Source organism: Pelophylax lessonae (genome assembly GCF_965119305.1).
Source record: "Pelophylax lessonae genome assembly, chromosome: 1".
NCBI lineage: Eukaryota > Metazoa > Chordata > Amphibia > Anura > Ranidae > Pelophylax > Pelophylax lessonae.
The window spans coordinates 103746836-103767327 of record NC_138768.1 but is presented as its reverse complement, the minus strand read 5'-3'; the positions used below and the strand labels follow the sequence as shown (position 1 = coordinate 103767327).

Genomic DNA, 20492 nt, shown 5'->3' with positions numbered 1-20492 from the left:
CCCCCAACAAGGCTGGGTGAGAGTGCACTCTCAGAAGATCGTCCAGGTATCCCAATCCCTCGTTTGCACTGCAATGCCAACACCAGGGTCAAAACCTTAGTGAAGACTCTGGGAGCGGAGTCCAAACCAAAGGGTAACGCCACAAATTGAAAGTGCTCCTCCGCCACTGCAAAATGGAGATACCTCTGATGTCCCTCGTACATCGGGATGTGTAGGTACGCATCTGATGTAGATGGAAGCTACACAATCCCCCTGATTTAAAGACACTACCGTCCGAACGGATTCCATCCGAAACTTCTGCACGCGCAAGCGGTTCACTGACTTGAGGTCCAAAATTGGACGCACCTTGCCCTTTCTCTCCAGGGCACCATGAACAGGTTTGAATAGAAACCTCAAAATCTTTCCTGCGGAGGAACTGGCACAATCACTTCTTGTGCAAAGAGGACATGCACTACCTCCCAGAGATCCCGCAAGTGATCCGGAGACAGACGAAGAATTGAGGGAAAGAATCCGTCCGCTGTGCGAGACCGAAATCCGATCTTGTTCCCTGAACGAATCAGTTTGTGAACCGATCTGTCCTGAATCAAGGATGTACAGGGTTAATGAAAGCAACACAGACGTTCCAACCACCCCAGAACCGATGAGGGCATCCCTTCATGCAGAAGAGGATTTGTCCGCGGAACCGGACTGGCTAGTCTTGGGCTTACCCGACCAAGCCTTCTTGCTCCATTCAGCGGCCCTGAACCGTTTTACCTTTTACTTGTGCCTCGAGGCACATAAAAAAAAACCGCCTGGGAGGGCCCCGCCTACCATGGAGCGCCTTGCCTTTGGAGGATTGGGGGATAATAGTACTCTTTCCCCCCGTTAACCCCTTAATCAACTCATCCAAGGAGTCCCCAGACGTTCACCCAGAAAAGTTAGATCTGTTAAGGCCTTCTTAGAAGCCTGGTCTGCCGACCAGCTCTTCAGCCACACCATGCGGCATATGGCAATCCCTACCGCTGACACTCTAGCAACCAGAGGGGCCGCATCCATGGTCACTTCTCACAGAACACCAGGGCCTGGGCCTGGGCCAGCTGGTCCGTGAGCTCAATCAAGGTCAGGGGAACCATCTCAGTGTTCAAGTTACCCCCAAGAACCTTAACCCATTCCGTTACCGTCTGTGAAACCAGAACGAACACAAATACTGGTTTTAGTACCGAGCCTGCCAAAACATGTAAGTGGCGGGAAAGGGATTCCACCCGTCTGTCCACCGGGGAATCTTTCACAGGTAACATGGCAGATTTAAAGACATCAGGGACTGCAAACCGGATGCACCAGCAGACGCATTGAGGGGTCAGATGGAGAATTAACCGCTTCGGACTCCATTGCAATGTTTTAGTAAAAAAAGTGTAGTGCCCCTTTAAATCGCGATACGCACAGATTGATTGTAATGTTACCGGAGTTACCCTTTAGGCTAATGGCAGGTAGCAGAGTGTGCAGGGAATGGCCGAAAAGCCCCCTAATACTTTACACCACCTCAGAGAGGAACCAGCAGCTTCTGCAGCATGGAGAACTGAGCACAGGAAGGGTCTCACAGGAAAGGACTCGCATCACACACTGCCTGTGTAGCTCCAGACTACATGAAAATGGTGCCAATGCAAAGGTATAGGAAGCCCAGGAAAAATGGCCGCTGCACCTCACACGCAGGAAGCCGATGCCCACACTTAAGATGGCGGCCGAAAACGCTGCAATGCGGTCAGGACCCTGACATGAGGCCACCCCAGAGATCTACCAAAAAGACTCCGCAGGATAAGGTAACACTGTACACTCCCACCCCCTTCAGGCGCCGACATATAGCATGCCCCCAGAATAGGAGCAAGGAGGGCATAGGCCAGGGGGGATCTTTTAGGAAACCGGGGTCCTACTATCCCCAGGAGTGGGCCCACAACCCCCACGGAGGCAGAGAGGGACATGGGGGGCAGTTTACTCAGCATAACATGGACCTGGTGGGCTCCGCTCCGAAAAGAGAACCTCCCACCCGGAATGGGGGGTGCGGTCAGTCGAGGGGTACGCTGCGACTCAGGGTGTTCCAGGTTGATGCACCCCGGCGAGACATCCACTAGCAGGCTCATTCCTCAGCCACAGGGGTTCTTTCGTGGCGAGGCCTGGTTGGACCATAACCTGCTAACACTCGTTGGCCAGGCTGGGAGACTGTATGGACCTATATTATCCAGTGCAAAACCTCAGCCAGCTGTCGCTTGTAGTTCACCAGGAGAATCCCCTTGAAAATAGCTAGCGATAGAGAGTAAAAGATAAACAGAAATATTCTTAAAAGAATAAAAAACTGAGACCTAAGTCCCAGCAGGAAACCTAGGTCCTACTCCTTCACTAGGCAGCAAGAAACTGACTTGTGGCAGAGTGTGTGGGGTTATGCCGCAAAGGACAGCCCCTGTAGGCGTCAGTGAATTTTTTTCACTACCTAGTACTACTCCAGTAGATGCGCATAACCCAATGGTCAAGAAGCATAGCTGCTGCATCTGTCAATGGACGAGAGAAAACTGTATTTTGTCTTGCGTTCTCTGAAATTCATTGATAGATGCAGCTCCATATTCTTAACCATCGGATTATGCTGCCCCCTACAGGAGTAGGACTCGTAGGCAGGAAAAATCTTTACCACGGCTATGGGGCAGTCCCTAAGGTCATACAGCCACTCACTCTTCAATAGGATTCAGTTTTGTTGCAAGCAGTGTCTGTAGAAAAAAAACCCCAATCCATTTAGAAATAGAGGGGCGGTGGCTGCGCCTGTCAATGAACTTCAGAGAAAAGGAATTTACGGCAAGTCAAAAATCCAGTTTTAAGATATAGAGGTGGCATAGATAACCACTACCTGCACAAACTGGATAAATAGTACTGTGCAGGGTGTATCAGATCTCCATCACATTATCTCAAGAAAACATTTCCAGAGAAGACAGAAGAAAGAGGCTTCCATAGCATAATACAGTCTTTATTATTGAGTAATTTAGAGATTAAAATTTACAAGCATATAAACGAATCTGGCTCTTCAGGATACGCGGGGATGCCGACTGTGATCCACCTGCGGTTAAAACGGCGGAAGTGACATTATCGCGTTCGCCCGGTACCCTACACGCTTCTTCAGGAGCGTCTGACATCACATGACCCCTGACGACATCAGACGCTCCTGAAGAAACGCTCTGGTGGAGAGGGTTGGAACAAAATGTCCAGGTGTCTCAAAATGTCTCAATCAGGTACCCAGACACGTGAGGTGTAGTCCCGCGGATGAAGACACATCAGCTTCCCCCAAGCCTATAACCACCGCAAGGAGCCCAAAGGACATTCCTGCCCCAGTCACTAACCCCCACCAGGGGTAGGTTGGGGCCAAAAGACCACCGTGACTGTTAGGGGGGGCTGTGGGAAATGAAAGGGAACCCAGGGGGTACGACCACCCCAATGAGGGGCCCACGTCCACCCCGAGACCGCAAGAGCTATGGAAGGACACTACTCACCATACCAATTAAAATTGGGTGGGCGCCACTCCGGACAGACTACCTCTCCACTCAGGGTTGGTGCTATAACCGGGGCTATACCCTGCACATGTTCCCAGGCTGGACTGGGAGACCTTAAGGACTTTTTGAGAGCTGGAATTCTTACAGGTTGGTAGGTGATCAAATACTTATGTCACGCAATAAAATGAAAATTATTTAAAAATCATACAATGTGATTTACTGGATTTTTGTCTCTCACAGTTGAGTACATGTGATAAAAATTACAGACCTCTACATGCTTTGTAAGTAGGTAAACCTGCAGTGTATCAAATACTTGTTCTCCCCACTGTATGGCCCGCTTTACAGGCCTCCTTCCCAACCTGTGCAATGAAACCAGAAGCAGACTGGTTAGCTCATCAAACAGAATGCTATTTGTGTTGTAGTAAAATGGATTGGCTCCTTGTGCTGCATCCTCCCTCTGCTGTAAAGGGACTTCTAAAGGAGACCATCAAATCTAGGTTACTTACATGGCTTACCCCCCAAAACACACATCTATATTAATTGCCTCATATCTACCTAGAGTAGAGCTTTAACCCCTTGGTGTCATCCGCATGCAAATATGCTGTCTCTCGGACCCTGGGACTTCACGCTGAGAGGCGGCATATTTGCAATCAATATCAATGTGCCGAGAGCATGCGCCCTGCACAGTGATCAGCGTCTAACCTAAAGCTCAGCGATCGCAAGTTTTCAGATCATTTGACCGCTGATAACATGATCTTAAACCATGCCCCACCTCCCAGCATCCTAAAGAGCCAAGAGGCTAAATACAAAAACGTTATTAGTCACCGTGTTAATTGTTTTGGATGTCCGTATAGACAATATACATCACAATACACTCAGTTCAGAGATCTGAATACCAGAAAGGCATGATTTAATTTTTTATTTAGTGCCTAAAAGAAAAACAGTTTAACTGGTTGCTAGAGCACCACAAAACAAATTCTCAAGTTTCATGATACAAACTTTCTAGCTACAAAAGAGACATATAGAAAAAATGCTTTTAATTCTAAACACTCAACATATGGTTCTCAAACAACAAAATATGCAACAGCAGAAGTGCCTTATACACACACACATCTATATATAGTTTCATTTAACAATTATCCCCAATCCTCCTCTTCTGCCTGAGCCACAGAAGGGGAAAATCCTGAAGTGCTGTAATCTCCCCTGGAGTCTCCTCTCTGTATTAAAAAGAGAAAATGTTAAGTACACAAAAGTTAAACTCACAGTTAAAATAAAACTGCTATGCTTTCAATTTCAACAAACTTATATGGAAAGTGCAGCAAAAAGGGTCCTTAGAGAAATAGGTTTTCCTTTGTTTGGAGTACAGTGAGGGACACATTAAATATTTTACCATCAGGTGATACTGCTGCACACAGAAAGGTAAAGTATTGGCTAATTGGAAAAAAAAAAAAAAAAAAACCTCTACGACAGTCCAGGATATTCCCTCCAGCTTGCAAGCCCCAGTTTTTTTTAAAAATAAAATATGAAAGACGTCACACCGAGTAAATAGATACCCAACATGTCATGCTTTAAAATCGCGTATGCTAGTGGAATGGCGACAAACGACAGTACTTAAACTGGATTTTTTACTTACTATAAAATCATTTTCTCTGAAGTTAATTGACAGACGAAGCTTCATAGCCTCTTGACCATTGGGTTATGCTGCCCCCTATAGGAGTAGGACACTAGGCAGGAAAAAGCTTTCACCACGCCGATAGGGCATAACCCTACACCCTGCTACAGCCCTCAGTTTCGCTGCAAGCTGCAAGCAGTGTTTAGAAGACAACAACCCCATTCAACTCAGAGTGGCAGGTGCTACGTCTGTTAATGAACATCAGAGAAAAGGATTTTACGGTAAGCCAAAAATCCAATTCTCTATCGTTAATTGACAGACGCAGCTTAAAATCTTCTTGACCATTGGCAAGTCCCAAAGCAGAATTATCATGAGGGGTAGGAAAATATAAATGCAAAGAAGAACGCAATTTCCCAAGGCTAAAACAGAGCTCAACAAGGAACTGGAGCTCACCTAGAAAAGAGAAGATGGCAATACAGCTACAATTTTGTGACCGTGTACACCGATGACCAATTTGCCACCTTGCATCAGACACCTGATAGCGAAAAGCCCAAGAGGCACTCAGCGCTCTAGTAGAATGCGCCTTCATGGGAAAAGGAGGAAGCTGACCCCTTTAGTGAATAAGCCTGAACCACCGTCAGCCTGATCCATCTGGATATGGTCGCAGCAGACACAGCCAATCCTTTACGAGGTCCTTCGGTAAGGACAAAAAGAGTCAGATTTCCTGAATGATTCAGCAACAACCAGGTAAGCCCTAATTCCCCGAACCACATCCAAAGATGGCAAAGCAATTTCCTTGGGATGCTTGGGCTTAGAAGAGAGTGAAGGCAGCACAATGTCTTCATTCAAATGGAAATTAGAAACCACCTTAGGAAGAAACGACTGATTAGGTTGAAGTACCACTTTATCTCTGTGGACTACCAGATAAGGTGAATGGCAAGACAACGCCGCCAATTCAGACATCATGCGGGCAGAAGTGATAGCCACCAAAAAGGCAACCTTCTGAGATAATACAGGTCCCTTTCAAAAAATTAGCATATTGTGATACAGTTCATTATTTTCTGTAATGTACTGATAAACATTAGACTTTCATACATTTTAGATTCATTACACACAACTGAAGTAGTGCAAGCCTTTTATTGTTTTAAATATTGATGATTTTGGCATACAGCTCATGAAAACCCAAAATTCCTATAAAAAAATTAGCATATTTCATCCGACCAATAAAAGAAAGGTAATTTTAAAGTCAACTTTCAAAAAATATGTTCAGTTATGCACTCAATACTTGGTCGGGAATCCTTTTGCAGAAATGACTGCTTCAATGCGGCGTGGCATGGAGGCAATCAGCCTGTGGCACTGCTGAGGTGTTATGGAGGCCCAGGATGCTTCGATAGCGGCCTTGAGCTCATCCAGAGTGTTGGGTCTTGCGTCTCTCAACTTTCTCTTCACAACATCCCACAGATTCTTTATGGGGTTCAGGTCAGGAGAGTTGGCAGGCCAATTGAGCACAGTAATACCATGGTCAGTAAACCATTTACCAGTGGTTTTGACACTGTGAGCAGGTGCCAGGTCGTGCTGAAAAATGAAATCTTCATCTCCATAAAGCTTTTCAGCAGATGGAAGCATGAAGTGCTCCAAAATCTCCTGATAGCTAGCTGCATTGACCCTGCCCTTGATAAAACACAGTGGACCAACACCAGCAGCTGACATGGCACCCCAGACCATCACTGACTGTGGGTACTTGACACTGGACTTCGGGCATTTTGGCCTTTCCCTCTCCCCAGTCTTCCTCAGGGTCCGGTCACCTCTTCTCATTGTGCAGCGTTTTCTGCCACACTTTTTCCTTCCCACAGACTTCCCACTGAGGTGCCTTGATACAGCACTCTGGGAACAGCCTATTCGTTCAGAAATTTCAAAATCTAATGCAACGATTCTGTGGCCGGATCTCCGCTTTAAGCACCTAGCTTTCAACAGCCAAGCTGTCAAAGCCAGCGACTGTAAAGCAGGATGGAAGATTGGCCTCTTGGCCCCTGAGACAGTAGATCCTCCCTGAGAAGGAAATCTCCACGGGGAGTCTGCGACAAGCCTGAGCAGGTCGGTGTGCCAAGCATGAAGAGGCCAGTCCGGAGGAAAAAGAATGACCAGAATCCCTTCTCTAACCTGCAAAGAAGTCCTGGCAGCAACTTGAGAGGAAGAAAGGCATACATCAGCCAGTACTGGCCCCAAAGGGGCAACCAGCAAATCCTTGGCGTCTGCCAGAGGGCCCCCGAGAGCGGGCCACAAGCCTCTGCACCTTTCTGTTGATGCCAGACGACGACAGGTCAACGTCCTGAGTGCTCCAGCGAAGGCACAACTGCTGTAAAACCTCCCGATGCAGGGACCACTCCCCTGCGTTTAAGGCCTGACGGCTGAGGTAATCCGCCTGCCAATTTTCCACTCCTAGAATGTGGACAGCGGAGAGAGCTGGAACATGGCGTTCAGCCCAACGTAGAATGTATGCCACTTCCAGGGCTGCAAGGACACTCTTGGTGCCCCCTTGGTGATTGACATAGGCCATGGCCGTGGCATTATCCGATTGAATGCGCACTGGATAAACCTTCAGACGGTCGGTCCAGGGCACCAGGCAAAGCCAGATAGCTCTCAGCTCAAGGACATTGATTGGCAATCGAGATTCCTCCAGGGACCAGACTCTTGAGCAGAGTCCCGATTGAGGACTCGCTCCCCCACCCGGACAGACTCTCTTCCGTGGTGACAATTGTCCAGTATATGGGGAGAAAGGTCTTCACCAAATGAAGCATCAGAGACCGAAGCCATCAGACCAGGGACTCCCTGGTCCTGTGGCTTAACCGAATCAGAGAATTTGGGTGTTTGATCCACTTAAGAAATTCCCTTTGAAGAACCCTCATGTTAAACTGAGTGAATGAGACCGCCTCGAAGGAAGACACCATCAGTTCCAGTACTCTCTTACAGGTCCGAAGGGACGGCTGGTCGTTCGACATCAATAAATGAACCGCTGACTGGAGCTTGAGTTTTTCCGGAGGAAGAAACACCCTGGCTGAGGATGAGTCCAAACTCAGGCCCAGATAGACCAGTCTCATGGAAGGGGTCAAAGACTACTTCTGAAGATTCACGATCCAACCAAACTCCTCTAGCGTGCTCATGACGACTCCGCATCGAGCATCAGATCTTCCAAGTAACCAAGCACCGATATCCCCCACTGCCGTAAAAGCGCCAAGACCAACACAGTTTGTGATGACCCGAGGAGCGGAGGCGAGACCAAAGGGTAACACCACAAACTGATAGTGATCCTCTTCCATGGCAAAACGGAGGAAACGTTGGTTGGCGGCACAGATTGGGAAGTGAAAGTAGGCATCCTTGATGTTTATGGAAGCCCCCCTGATGTAGGAAGGCCACCACCGTGCGAATAGTTTCCATCTTGAACTTTGGCGCACGAACGAACACATTCAGTGCCTTTAAGTCCAGGACCGGACGCACCTTGCTCTCCCTTCTTGGGAACCGTGAATAGGTTGGACTAAAATCAGTGAAAATGTTCCGTGTGTGGAACAGACACCATCACTCCTTGCTGTAGCAAGTCCTGCATTGCCCCATAGATCGCTCGAAAGCAATCCAGGGATAGGGGGACATTGGAAGAGAAAAACCTGACCGGAGGAACGGATCGAAATTCGATCTTGTATCCAGAGTGCACAACAACCTCCTTGACCCATTTGTTTTGGAACCGGGTCAGCCACAAGTCAGAGAACCAGCAAAGGCGCCCCCCCAGTCACGGGTGAGGGCGCACCAAGGCTGAGGAGGCCTTGTCCACAGGCATGGCAGAACCGGACTGTCGTCCAGGGTAGCCCAAAACAGACGGTCCCCCTGAAAGGGGAGTTCCGTCAAGGCCTTCTTAGAAGCAGACTAACTTTAGCCAGAGTATGCGCCTCACCGAAAACGATAGGCGACCCAATTAGGAAGAAGTGTCTAGCGTGGCATCGCAAGCAAATTGCAGCCCCCTGCACCATCTGGTCCAACAGTTCCCCAAAGGCAGGAGGGACAGGCTTGCCCTCCCCGTCACGGCGTAGCAGCTCGGTCCATTCAATCACCGCTTGGGTGACATGGGCCGCAGCATAAGCAGGCCACAGTGAAGTCCCCGCCATAGCGTACACGTTGCGGGCCACAGCCTCCGCCCTTCTATCCCATGGGTCCTTAAAGGACAGATAATTCTCTACTGGAATAATGGTAGCCTTGTTTAGCCTGGAGACCGGGGGATCAACCTTAGGTGGCACTGACCACTTCTTCACCAGAGACTCTTCAAAGGGTAGTCTAGTAAACTGCCGAGACACCCCAGGGGGATGTTTTTGCCGATCCCATTCTTTAGCGAGCAGGCCAGCAAAATAAGTGGGGAAAGCAAAACACTTTTCCACCATTGAAGGCTTATGGGTGCCGAAGGCAACCTGCGCACCAGGAGCGACGACATCCGCATCCTTCAATTTTAGGGTTTCATGCACCGAAACAACCAGAGCGTCTACCAGCGCCTTATCCTGCACAGCAGTAGAGGTAGAGAGCTCATCCTCCCTATCAAAGTAGGCATGGCGTAGGGTGGCAGACCCGGCCCGGGTACCCCCGTCTGCGGTGGCTGGGTCAGACTCAGTCCGAGACATCAGAGGAGGCAGGGGTAGGTGGGGGTCATTTCTGCGCACCCCACACTCTAAAGGCCACCTCCACCCGGGAAACAAATGCTTCCAGGATCGCAGAAATCGCATCGGTGGACAGTTGAGATCCGGAGGGCCCTATGGCATCCGTGAGGGGGTCAGGTGGGGACACATGGTCTGAGAGGTCCATGTTGCGCTAATAGAACCCGCCAGCAAACTGTGTGAAAAAATGAATGTCCCCACAGCGCCCCCGGAGGTCAGGCACGCGCCAAGAACCCCCACAGAAGGAGAGAGAGAGATAGAATAAGCCCCCAGCGACTTACTGTCCTTAGAATGCAGCAATCTGATCACAGAGGACTGCACGTGTCAGCAGCGGCTCAGAAAAAGGAAGTGAGCCAGGAAACTGCTCTGGGTGAAGGGGGCTCCTCCCACCAAAAAACACCTCCAGGCACACCCACCGGCCTTCCCAGCAAAAAATCCACCGCAAAATGGCTGAAAACGGGTATACCAAGATGTCCACCATCAACAAATTGGCAGCCAGCGCAGCAACAAGACTCCACAGGGAGACCCCCCGCCAACCCTTCTACACCATTCAGCCCCGGAGGACCTGACTGAGGCTCCACCCCCCGCACCATGGATCGAGCGCCGCACCCCCGGCCCTCATACGGCCAACACACTAGGTCCCAGTCTCAGGTAGGCCCAAACAGTCCCCACGTGGAGGAGGGGTCACAGGACAGAGAGAAACCAAGGAGTGTGAGGCTCTGACCATCCCAGGGGGACGGTTACTCACTCTACCAGGAACACAGGCGGGCGCCATCTCCTGACAGGACCCCACACCACCGGAAGGGGGGGGGGGGGGCTGTCGGCCAAATAGGAATGCTGCGACAAAAGCCTAGACCCTTTCGCTAGCGTCCTGGCGAGACGTTTGGCAAGGCCAGTCAACGTCCAGTGGGACTATGTCGTGGCCAACCCAGCCTGGAGCCAAGGTCTGCACGCACTCGCTGGCCAGACTGGGGTGACCACGGGATCTATACATTAAGCCCGTCGCCCAGCTTGAAGATCTCACAGGGAAAAAACATTCCGGAGAAAAAAAGGCTAGCTAAAAAAAAAAAATCTATATAAAATTACTTCTATGCCAGGACCGAAGATCCCAGCAAGGAACTTGTCTGAAGGAGCAGTTCAAAAGCATGCTCCGTACAAAGGATACCCTCGTCTGGGAGTGCTCTAACTTATCTTTTTTGGAGCTCATATGTGACTCTTCCATTACACCCACCGCTGAGACCATATTTTTCTTTTTTCCTTTTTCTGGTTTCTAGTTTAAACCAACACGTTTGCCAATGTATGTTATTATTCAATTGTTGTTGTACATGATCTTTATTGGACATGCTATGTAATTGTTTTATGCAGTCATGTTGACTTCTTGTTATACTCAGTTGTTATATGCTACTGAACTGATAAACAAAATAAAAATGACAAGTTGGAAAAAAAAGCATGCTCCGAAACCTGTTACCATCCCCCCCATCACATTCGTGCGGCCCTCCAGTGAGGTATGCACTTCGTCACTGCCATGATCTGACTGGGTCCCGATTGGTTCTCCCCTAGTGTCATCTCCCGGCCTGACACCCTCAGGGACAGAAACACCACGGACCCGGAAGGACGTCGAGCTATGAAGATAGACGCTTACCCTCCATGTAAGTTTTTAATATGGGTCAATAAAATTATTTACATCTGCTACACAGAGTGACGCCTTTCTCTTTTCTGCATATTCGAATATACAGTGATTTTGTGAAACAAATTTCCATGACTTTTCCAAAACTTTGCAGGTTAAATTATTTTCCAAAACTTTTCCAGGCCTGGAAATATGGAATTTTTGCCATTTTAAAATTCCATGACTTTTCCAGCTTTTTCATGACCGTACGAACCCTGGCTGGGCCCAGCACCCGCATGCAAGTTCTGAGAGACGATCGGCGATTGGATAACAGGAGTAGAATCGCATGCTGCAATTTCAAAAGTTTCTGGGAGAAACACCCAGGCTGAGGCTGAATCCAGAGTCAACCCTAAGAAGTCCAACTTGTTGGGCGGGTTTAAGGATGACTTTTGAAAATTCAGAGTCTAGCCAAACTTCCCGTGAGTTGTCACCGTGATATCTAGATTCTCTTTCAGGACAGATGACGATTCCGCTCAGCAGATGATCGTCCAGGTACCCAAGTACCAAAATTCCCCGCTGTTTGAGTAAGGATAAAACCGGAGCCAACACTTTCGTGAACACCCGAAAAGCTGAGGTGAGACCAAAGGAAGTAAAGCTACAACTGTGCAAATGGATTCCCTTCTGAACTCGCACAAAGTGGTTCAGGGCCTTGAGATCCAGGATTGGGGGAACCTTCCCCTCCTTCCTGGGGACTGTAAAGAGGTTTGAATAAAACCCCTGAAAACTTTCCAACTCTGGAACTGGGACTATGACTCCTTGTGACAACAAATTCTGTACTGCTCCTAGAAGGACTTGAAGCCGATCCAAGGACAGACACAGATTGGAAGGGAAGAACCTTGCCGGGGGCAAGGATCGAAACTCAATCTTGTCAACGGGCCGAATCAACTCGAGTACCCATTTGCCTTCGATGAATGACGTCCATCAGTCCGGAAAGAAACGAAGATGTCCCCCCCACCCCTAGTAGGGGTGAGGGCGTCCCTTCAGGCGGAGGAGGGTTTATCCACGAGACCAGAGGAGCCAGCCTTGGACTTATCACCCCAGGGTCTCTTAGAAACCCCAGCAAAGTGGCAGGAGAATTTAGAACTCTTGTCCTGTGACCTTGTGGGACGAAAGTTCCGCTTGTGAGCCGAGAAGACAGGGCAACATTTGCGGCGAGATTCTCCATTTTAAGTAACCTGCAATAGCAGTGTTCTTGCCTCCCGTGAGACATTTTATGACCTCTTCCAAGCAGTGTAAGGTCACTGCTGTCATCAACGCCCTGCAGGCTAACTGGGTTGCATCCAGGTTGCCTGCACAGATATATTGCACACCCTGTATTACCTGGTCCGCCAGCTCTGCCATTTCGTGAGGGTGCCGACCTTCTCAAATCCTGGCATAAAAGCTTCACCCACTCCGTCAAGGTCTGAGAGACCAACGTGTTATGGCAAAAACCGGCCCAAGGATAGAACCTGCCACGGTAAAAAGATGGCCGACCAATAATTCATCCTTCCTATCTGCAGGATCCGTAAAGGACGGAACGTCCTCTACTGGTAGTAACATTACTTTATTTAGCCTAAAAACCTGAGTGTCCACCACCGGTGGCACTGTCAGTTTCTTCAAAAGGGAATCTTCAAAATGATATCTCCTAGCAAAATGCTTAGGTATCCCAGCAATGCGTTTCAGGGACCCCCACTAACTAGCGACAATCTCGTCAAAATAGGCAAGGAAGTGGAACACAGTCATTCTGGATGGCCTGCGGGTGCCAAACTGCACCAGAGCAGCCGACGCAACATCTTACAAGTCCTCCATTTTTAAAGTTTCTCGCACTGACACAATCAGTGCCTCTACAAACGCTTTTTTCATAGGTGGCGAAAGAGGAATCATCCCCACTATCAGTGCACTCCAAGTGCGTGGACGCGGACCCCATGGGGTGTCTCGCATCCGTGGTGGCCAATTCAGCCTCAGAGTCTGAGGAGGCAGAGGAACCAGGTGAAGGCGCTTTTTGCCAGGTCTTTTCTGTAGGACCAGGTCTACTTTAGACACTAAAAATGGAAGGACTGCCGTCATGGCTGCCATAGAGTGGGACCCCGAGGATATATCCACCCCCCCCCTCCTGGGAGTGGGTCCGGTGGTGAGACATGTTCTGCAGGCTGCATGATACCATGGTGCCACAGTGAAATGGAAGAATCACAGTAAAAAAATATACAATAAGCTGTGAAAAAAACCCCAGCAGCGCTGATACCCGTGGAACTACAAGTCTCAGTACCACTGCAACAGTAGAAAAGGTCGGGAGATACTGCCCAGGACTCACCAACATGTCTCAGCAGAGCAGGGAGAAGGGGAGAATGAGCGCCAAGCCTGCAGCATGTCGATCTGAAAGAAAAGGAAATGGCAGTGTCGTCACTAGAGGCTGCCCGCCGAGCACACACTTCTCCACGCGGCTACAAGAAAATGGCCGCCGCTTCTACATAAAACCGCCAAAAACATAGCTGCGGAAACCGGGAAAATGGACGCAAAAAAGCTGCACATGCGGTCACAAGAAAATGTCAGTGGCGTGCAGAGACCACGAGGCATGCACATAGCTAGAGGTACTTAGTAGGGACCCCCCACAGTAACCCAAGGTAGGCATCAAGCCGCTCACCAACACAGAGCGGCCCAGGTGGGACTGTACATTTCCACCCCAGCTAACAGGTCCAACACACCTCACTGAGGTGACAGATACCTTTGTACACTGAAAACCTTTGTACACTGTAAATCACCAGCACACCCACGGAAGTAGGGGAGCCCATACAGAAGGAACCCCGCTGGTGAACGGAAAAAAAGGTGGGTGGGAAGGACCCTGGGAGATCGAACGACCCTGGGGGGGACCCAGCGTTCTCCACAAATTTCCTGAGATAGAAGGGGGAAGCTACTCACCATACCATTGGAACCATCTGTCACTCCAGACAGATCACCTCCCCATCTCAGAGCCGGGGGTGCTGTGGCCCAGAACGCTGCAACTCCGGCCACGACCAGGTCGTGTGCGTCCTCATGAGGTGTCCCACTCTCAGGCCAGTGCCTTCTGTGGGACGATGTCACGGCCGACCTAGCTTGGAGCGGAGGCCTGCACGTGCTCGCTGGCCAAACTGGGATGACCATAAGGTTCTATAATATCCAGTGCGTCACCCAGTTTGGCAGTTGATTGTAGTTCTTATAGGAACAGCTTGAATGTAGAGAAAAAAATACACAACAAAAAAAGGAAAAGATCAGTTTAAAAGGAAAAAAATGCTAGGACCCAAGATCCCAGCAAAGAGCTAGGTCCTTACTCCTGACTAGGCAAAAAAAAAAAAAAACAGACCCTAAAGCAGGAAGTGGGCATATACCACTTGGGACTGCCCCATGGGCGCAGTTAAGCATTTTCCGCCTAGTGTCTTACTGCTAGGAAGAGCAGTATAACCCATCTGTCAAATTAAGATATGAAGCTCTGTCTGTCAATTAACAAAAGAGAAATGCATTTATGTTTTTGGTTGTAACATGACAAAATGTGGAAATATTCAAGGGGTAGAAATACTTTTTCCAAGGCAGTGTAAATACAAGAAAAAAAAAAAGCCAGGGAATTACATTGTATCTCTTTGCACCAGAATATATATATATATATATATATATATATACACACACACCCCTATATATATATATATATATATATATATATATATATATATATAGTGTTGAGCAAAGTTTGCTTTAACCAATGTAAGACGCTGCAATTATCACCTTTTTATTCTACAGTAATATTTTGGCCAAGAAACTTGTGTTTGCAAAAAAAAATGCTCCAATGTCGATCTAGTTACATTTCAAACTCCAAAATAGCTTTTTTGGATCACTTCTATACTATAGAAAAAAAAGCTAGTAGTTCTTTGCAACAATAAATTTCCTGCTATAGTGGTAACAATGTTAGCAGCCAAAGGGTTAATTCAGGTTAGGCTCCAATCACGTATGCGGCAGTGGTTTCAGTGCGGGAGTCCGGTGCGGTTCTGTTCCCTGCTTCAGGTGCAAATTTTTATCTGAAATCTCACCTGAAACGGACTAAAAACTGCACAGGACTCTTTAAAACCCCACCGCGGCCGCTCCGAACGTGTGAACAAGCTGCATTGAGAAGGCTACCGGTTCACATGTTATGCAAATCCAGATTCAGTTCAAATCGCACGCATATGTGAACAGAGCCTTAGGGTCTAGACTTCAGAACCATACATCCTTTTTTAACATACATTACCTTTCTGTCATCTGTGGATGCAAACTTATTTGACCGTGGATTGTAGGCAGACGACCCATGGGCACTGAAGGCAACCTCTTCAAGCCAAGCAGGTACTTCTTGATGTGCCTGTGCAAACAGTACAACACACCTTATAAGAAACCACTAAGAGAATTATTGAATAATGATAAAATTGGATTTTTGTCTTACCGTAAAATCCTTCTCTCTGATATTTATTGACAGACACAGCTCCAGAATCTTAACCATTGGTTATGCTGTCCCCTAAAAAGAGTAGGACACAAGGCAGGAGGAAAAAGCCCGTCTATAGGGATTCCGTTTTGTTGCAGTGTCAGAAGAAAAAATTAACCCAACTCTAAATAGAGCGGTGGGTGCTGTGTCCATCAATGAACATCAGAGAAAAATGGATTTTTGTAAAATCTTACCGTAAAATCCTTTTCTCTTAGCTCATTGACAGACGTAGTCCTCGGTGATACAGCACCTTCGGGTTATGTTGCCTCCACAGGAGTAGGACTAGACAGGAAATAAAATGCTCTGGCCACACCCTAGGGGCAGTCCCCGAGGGTATATCCTCTCTCTCTCTGCCACAGCAAATCAGTTATGTCACAAAAGCAGTGTTTAGAGAATTTAACCCAACCCAACTCAAAAACAGAGGGGCGGGTACTACGTCTGTCAATGAGCTAAGAGAAAAGGATTTTACGGTAAGATTTTACAAAAATCCATTTTTCTCTATCGCTCATTGACAGACGTAGTCCTCAGTGATACAGCACCTTCGGGACGTCCCAGAGCAGTATCACAAATGAGGGGTGGGAAAATGGAAATCAAATCCAAATCTAGAAGGCCCAACCGGTGCCAACTAGAAGTTTACAATGCTCATCCTTAACCACTTAAGCCCCGGAGGATTTGGCTGCTAAAGGACCAGGGGTTTTTTTGCGATTTTTTACTGCGTGACTTTAACGGACAATTGCGCGGTCGTGCGACGCTGTACCTAAACGAATTTGACGTCCTTTTTTCCCCACAAACAGAGCTTTCTTTTGGTGGTATTTGATCACCTGTGCGATTTTTTGATCACGCGCTATAAACAAAAAAAGAGCGTAAATTTTGCAAAAATAACAATATTTTTCACATTTTTTTATATGAAATTCCCCAAAAAAAAAAGTAAAAATCAAAATTTTTTAACATTTTTCGGCCAATTTGTTTTATGCTACCTATGTTTGGTAAAAAAAAAATCGCAAAAAGCGTATTTTGATTGGTTTGCGCAAAAGTTATCGCGTTTACTAACAAAGAGAAAGATTTTTGTCATTTTTTTTTTAACGCGTAATGGCGGCGATCTGCGATTTTTTTTTCGGTACTGCGACATTGCGGCGGACAGATCGGACCCTTGACTGACATTTTTGACACTTTTGGGGTTACCAGTGACATTACTGCAGTAATCAGTGCTATACATATGCACTGTTACTGCAAAAATGACACTGGCAGGGAAGGGGTTAACTTTATTGGACAGGGAGGGGTTAAGTGTGTCCTAGGGGCGTGCTTTCTACTGTGTAGGGACATGGCTATTGGTGTAAAAGCAAAGATCAACCGTTCTACATAGTAGAACGGTCAGATCTTTACTTTTACACAGGGAGAACTGACAGGCAGCTTGTTTACACAAACTGCTGCTCTGTCTTTCTCCCTTCACAGGAGCGATCGCAGTGTGACTGGCGGACATCGAGTCCGCCGGTCACACGCACTGACTTGCCTGTGAACGAGCCGCGGCGGGCGCGCGCCTCGGCGGGCGCGCGCCCGCTCGCTATAGGCTCGCAAGTCAGTGACAGGCGAGTGACGTACCGATACGTCACTCTGCCTGGCCGGGGCTGACCGCCGCAGTATATAGTCGTGCGGCGGTCGGCAACCGGTTAATGATGAGACTCAACAAAAAAATTTTCAAACAGAAAAAAACCCTCGAGGTAGACCACCGGTCTCCTCAAATTGCGGCCTGCAAAACCTTGCGGCCAAATGAGGCATCCGCCGATGCCATGACATAAATTTTATAAAATTTTGTAAAGGTATGTACCGACGACCAGGTGGCCGCCTTACATACCTGGACCACTGACGCCTGATGGCGAAAGGCCCAGGAAGTACTGAGCGCTCGAGTGGAGTGCGCCCTAACAGGGAACGGAGGACTCTGACCCTTAATAGAATAAGCCTGTACCACCGTCTGTCTAATCCATTTGGCAATAGTCGCGGCAGATGCAGGCAACCCCTTTCTGGGGCCATCAGTGATCACAAAAAGTGAATCCGTCTTACGGAACGATTCCGTAGCCTTCAGGTATACCCTGATTGCCCGAACCACATCCAAGGAATGCAACGCATGTTCCCGATGATGATTGGGCTGAGGACACAAGGAAGGTAGTACAATATCTTCATTCAGATGAAAATCTGAAACCACCTTAGGAAGAAAGGATGGCTTAGGATGGAGTACTACCTTATCCCTATGAAATCACCAAGTATGGGGACTGGCATGATAAAGCAGCCAGTTCTGACACCCTGCGAGCAGAAGTAATAGCCACCAAGAAGGCCACCTTCTGGGATAAAGTAAGCAAGGGAATCTCCCTGATGTTTTCAAAAGGAGGTTTCTGTAGAACCGACAAAACCAAATTAAGATCCCAGGGCGGTAAGGGCGCGCGGACTGGTGGAGCCAGGTGCCGCACCCCCTGGATGAAATTCCGCACCAAGGACTTGGTAGCTAAAGGTTTCTGAAAGAAGATTGCTAATGCTGAAACTTGACCCTTGATGGTGCTCAAGGCTAGCTTCTGCTCAACCCCTTTTTGCAAAAAGGCCAATATTCGAGTCACCGAATAGGTACGTGGAGGAAATCCTAAAGATTCGCACCACGCGATATAAGTCTTCCATGTGTGATAATAGACCTTGCTGGAAGTCACTTTCCTTGCTTTAATAAGGGTAGGAATGACTGAAGCTGACAACCCTCTGTCCTTCAGTACTTGGGTCTCAATGGCCAGGCCATTAAAACCAGCGACTGTAAAGCACAATGGTAGATTGGTCCTCGAGACCGCAGATACTCCCTGAGACGCAGTTCCCACGGAACGTCTGCGACTAGCAAGTCCAAGTCGGCCAGGCCGGCTTGACGAGGCCAGCCTAGAATTCCTAGGACCACTGGCACTGACGGGATTTGAACCAGGCGTCCCTAGAGCTATCTGGCCCCGACCATCCAACAAAATCTGGTCGTTTTCTGTTCCCACACATTTATCCGACACCTGATTCCTATCAGGAACGGTGATCTCTCCTGGTTGAATCTCAGGGACCGAAGTCACCCGGCTAGAGGCTTCTTGGTCTGTCTGGTCAACCAGATCAGATTCCTGTGGGGAATTGAGACTAATCTTAGGAAAAGGTAAAGGAAAAGATCTATTCAGGGAACGGTGACTACCGCTCCCTGTAGTACTTAAATGTTGGAAGGGAAGAATCGCACCGGTAGTAGTAGTCGATGCTCGATCTAATGTCCTTAATACCGGTGAAAACGTCCCCCCACCCTCAACCCGGGTGGGGGCGCACCTTCAGGCTGTGTAATCCTTTGCTTCGGGTTTGGCTGAGTTGGTCCTCCGTTTGTCCGACCAGCCTTTCTTGAACCCTCCTGGAGGAGTCTTGCCTTTCCCGCTTGTTCCAGCCGGGCGTGCGAACCCTTTATGGGCGGTAAAGAAAGGTCCTCGCTTGTTGCGAGGTCCCTTAGCTTTAGCAGCCTGTGGCAAGAAAGTGCTCTTGCCCCCAGTGGCATCCTTAATAATTTCATCTAGGGTGGCCCCAAATAGGCGATTCCCCTGAAAGGGGAGATTCGTCAAGGTCTTTTTGGAACCTAGGTCAGCTGACCAGCATTTTAACCACAGCACACGTCTGAGGATTACCGCTGACATAGATGCATGCCCTAATAGGGGGGTAGCATCCAAGGCTGCGTCACAAACTGTAGCCCTTGTATAATCTGTTCCATCAAATCAGATGTTCCCTGGGGGATATCTTTTCCCCTTAGGTCTTGGCGTACCAATCTCGCCCATTCCGTTAGTGTCTGGGAAACTAGACCAATAACAATTACTGGTCTAAATGCTGACCCTATCAGGGAGAAGATAGTGAGGGACTCCGCTTCCATCTTTCGATCCACCGGATCCTTAAAGGACGAAGTGTCCTCCACTGGGATAACCGTGGCTTTATTCAGCCTGGAAATAGGTGGATCCACCACTGGTGGTACCGTCCATTTCTTAATGAGGGATTCCTCAAACGGATAGCGTCTAGCAATACGCTTGGAAATAGTAAAGGTACGCTTAGAATGCTCCCATTCTCCTTTAATTTTATTACCAAAACACTTGGGTACAGGAAAAACCTTCACCGTTTTGATGGGCTTGTTAGTACCAAAAGGGAATCTTTGTTTCAGTTGCCTCTGCCGGTAAAACCTCAAGTCTTAAGGTTTCCCGCACCGCCACAACTAGTGCGTCCACCAATGCTTCTTCCTGAATTATGGCAGAAGAATGAACGTCCTCCTCACTGTCTGAGGGAGCTTTACCTGAGATAACAGCACTTGCAGAGGGACCTGCAGCTGCAGTGACCGTCTCTGAATCTGAGTCAGAGGTGTCAGATAATATAGGGGTAGGCGGGGGTCGCTTTCTTGACCCCCGTCCCCGACAGGCCGCCTCCACCCGAGCCACCATAGACTCCAAAACTGCTGTAAATGCATCCATACTCTGTGCACCGGCGGGTCCCGTGGCCCCCTCGAGGGAAACAGGTGGGGGTACTTGTGTGGCAG

The 20492-nt window shown here is 48.4% G+C and overlaps 1 protein-coding gene across 1 annotated transcript in view; it reads right to left on the bottom strand.

Annotated features, from left to right (window-relative positions):
• Positions 1-4455: 4455 nt before the first annotated feature.
• Positions 4456-20492, bottom strand: part of DDX4 (DEAD-box helicase 4) — a gene marked incomplete at its 5' end in the record, with an annotated part of 317760 nt that continues 301723 nt past the window's right edge. The window contains 2 exons of the mRNA XM_082243122.1: positions 4456-4723; positions 15707-15814. Coding sequence (XP_082099248.1) covers positions 4643-4723; positions 15707-15814 — 189 coding nt within the window. The 3' untranslated portion in view covers positions 4456-4642. The remainder of the gene's footprint in view (positions 4724-15706; positions 15815-20492) is intronic.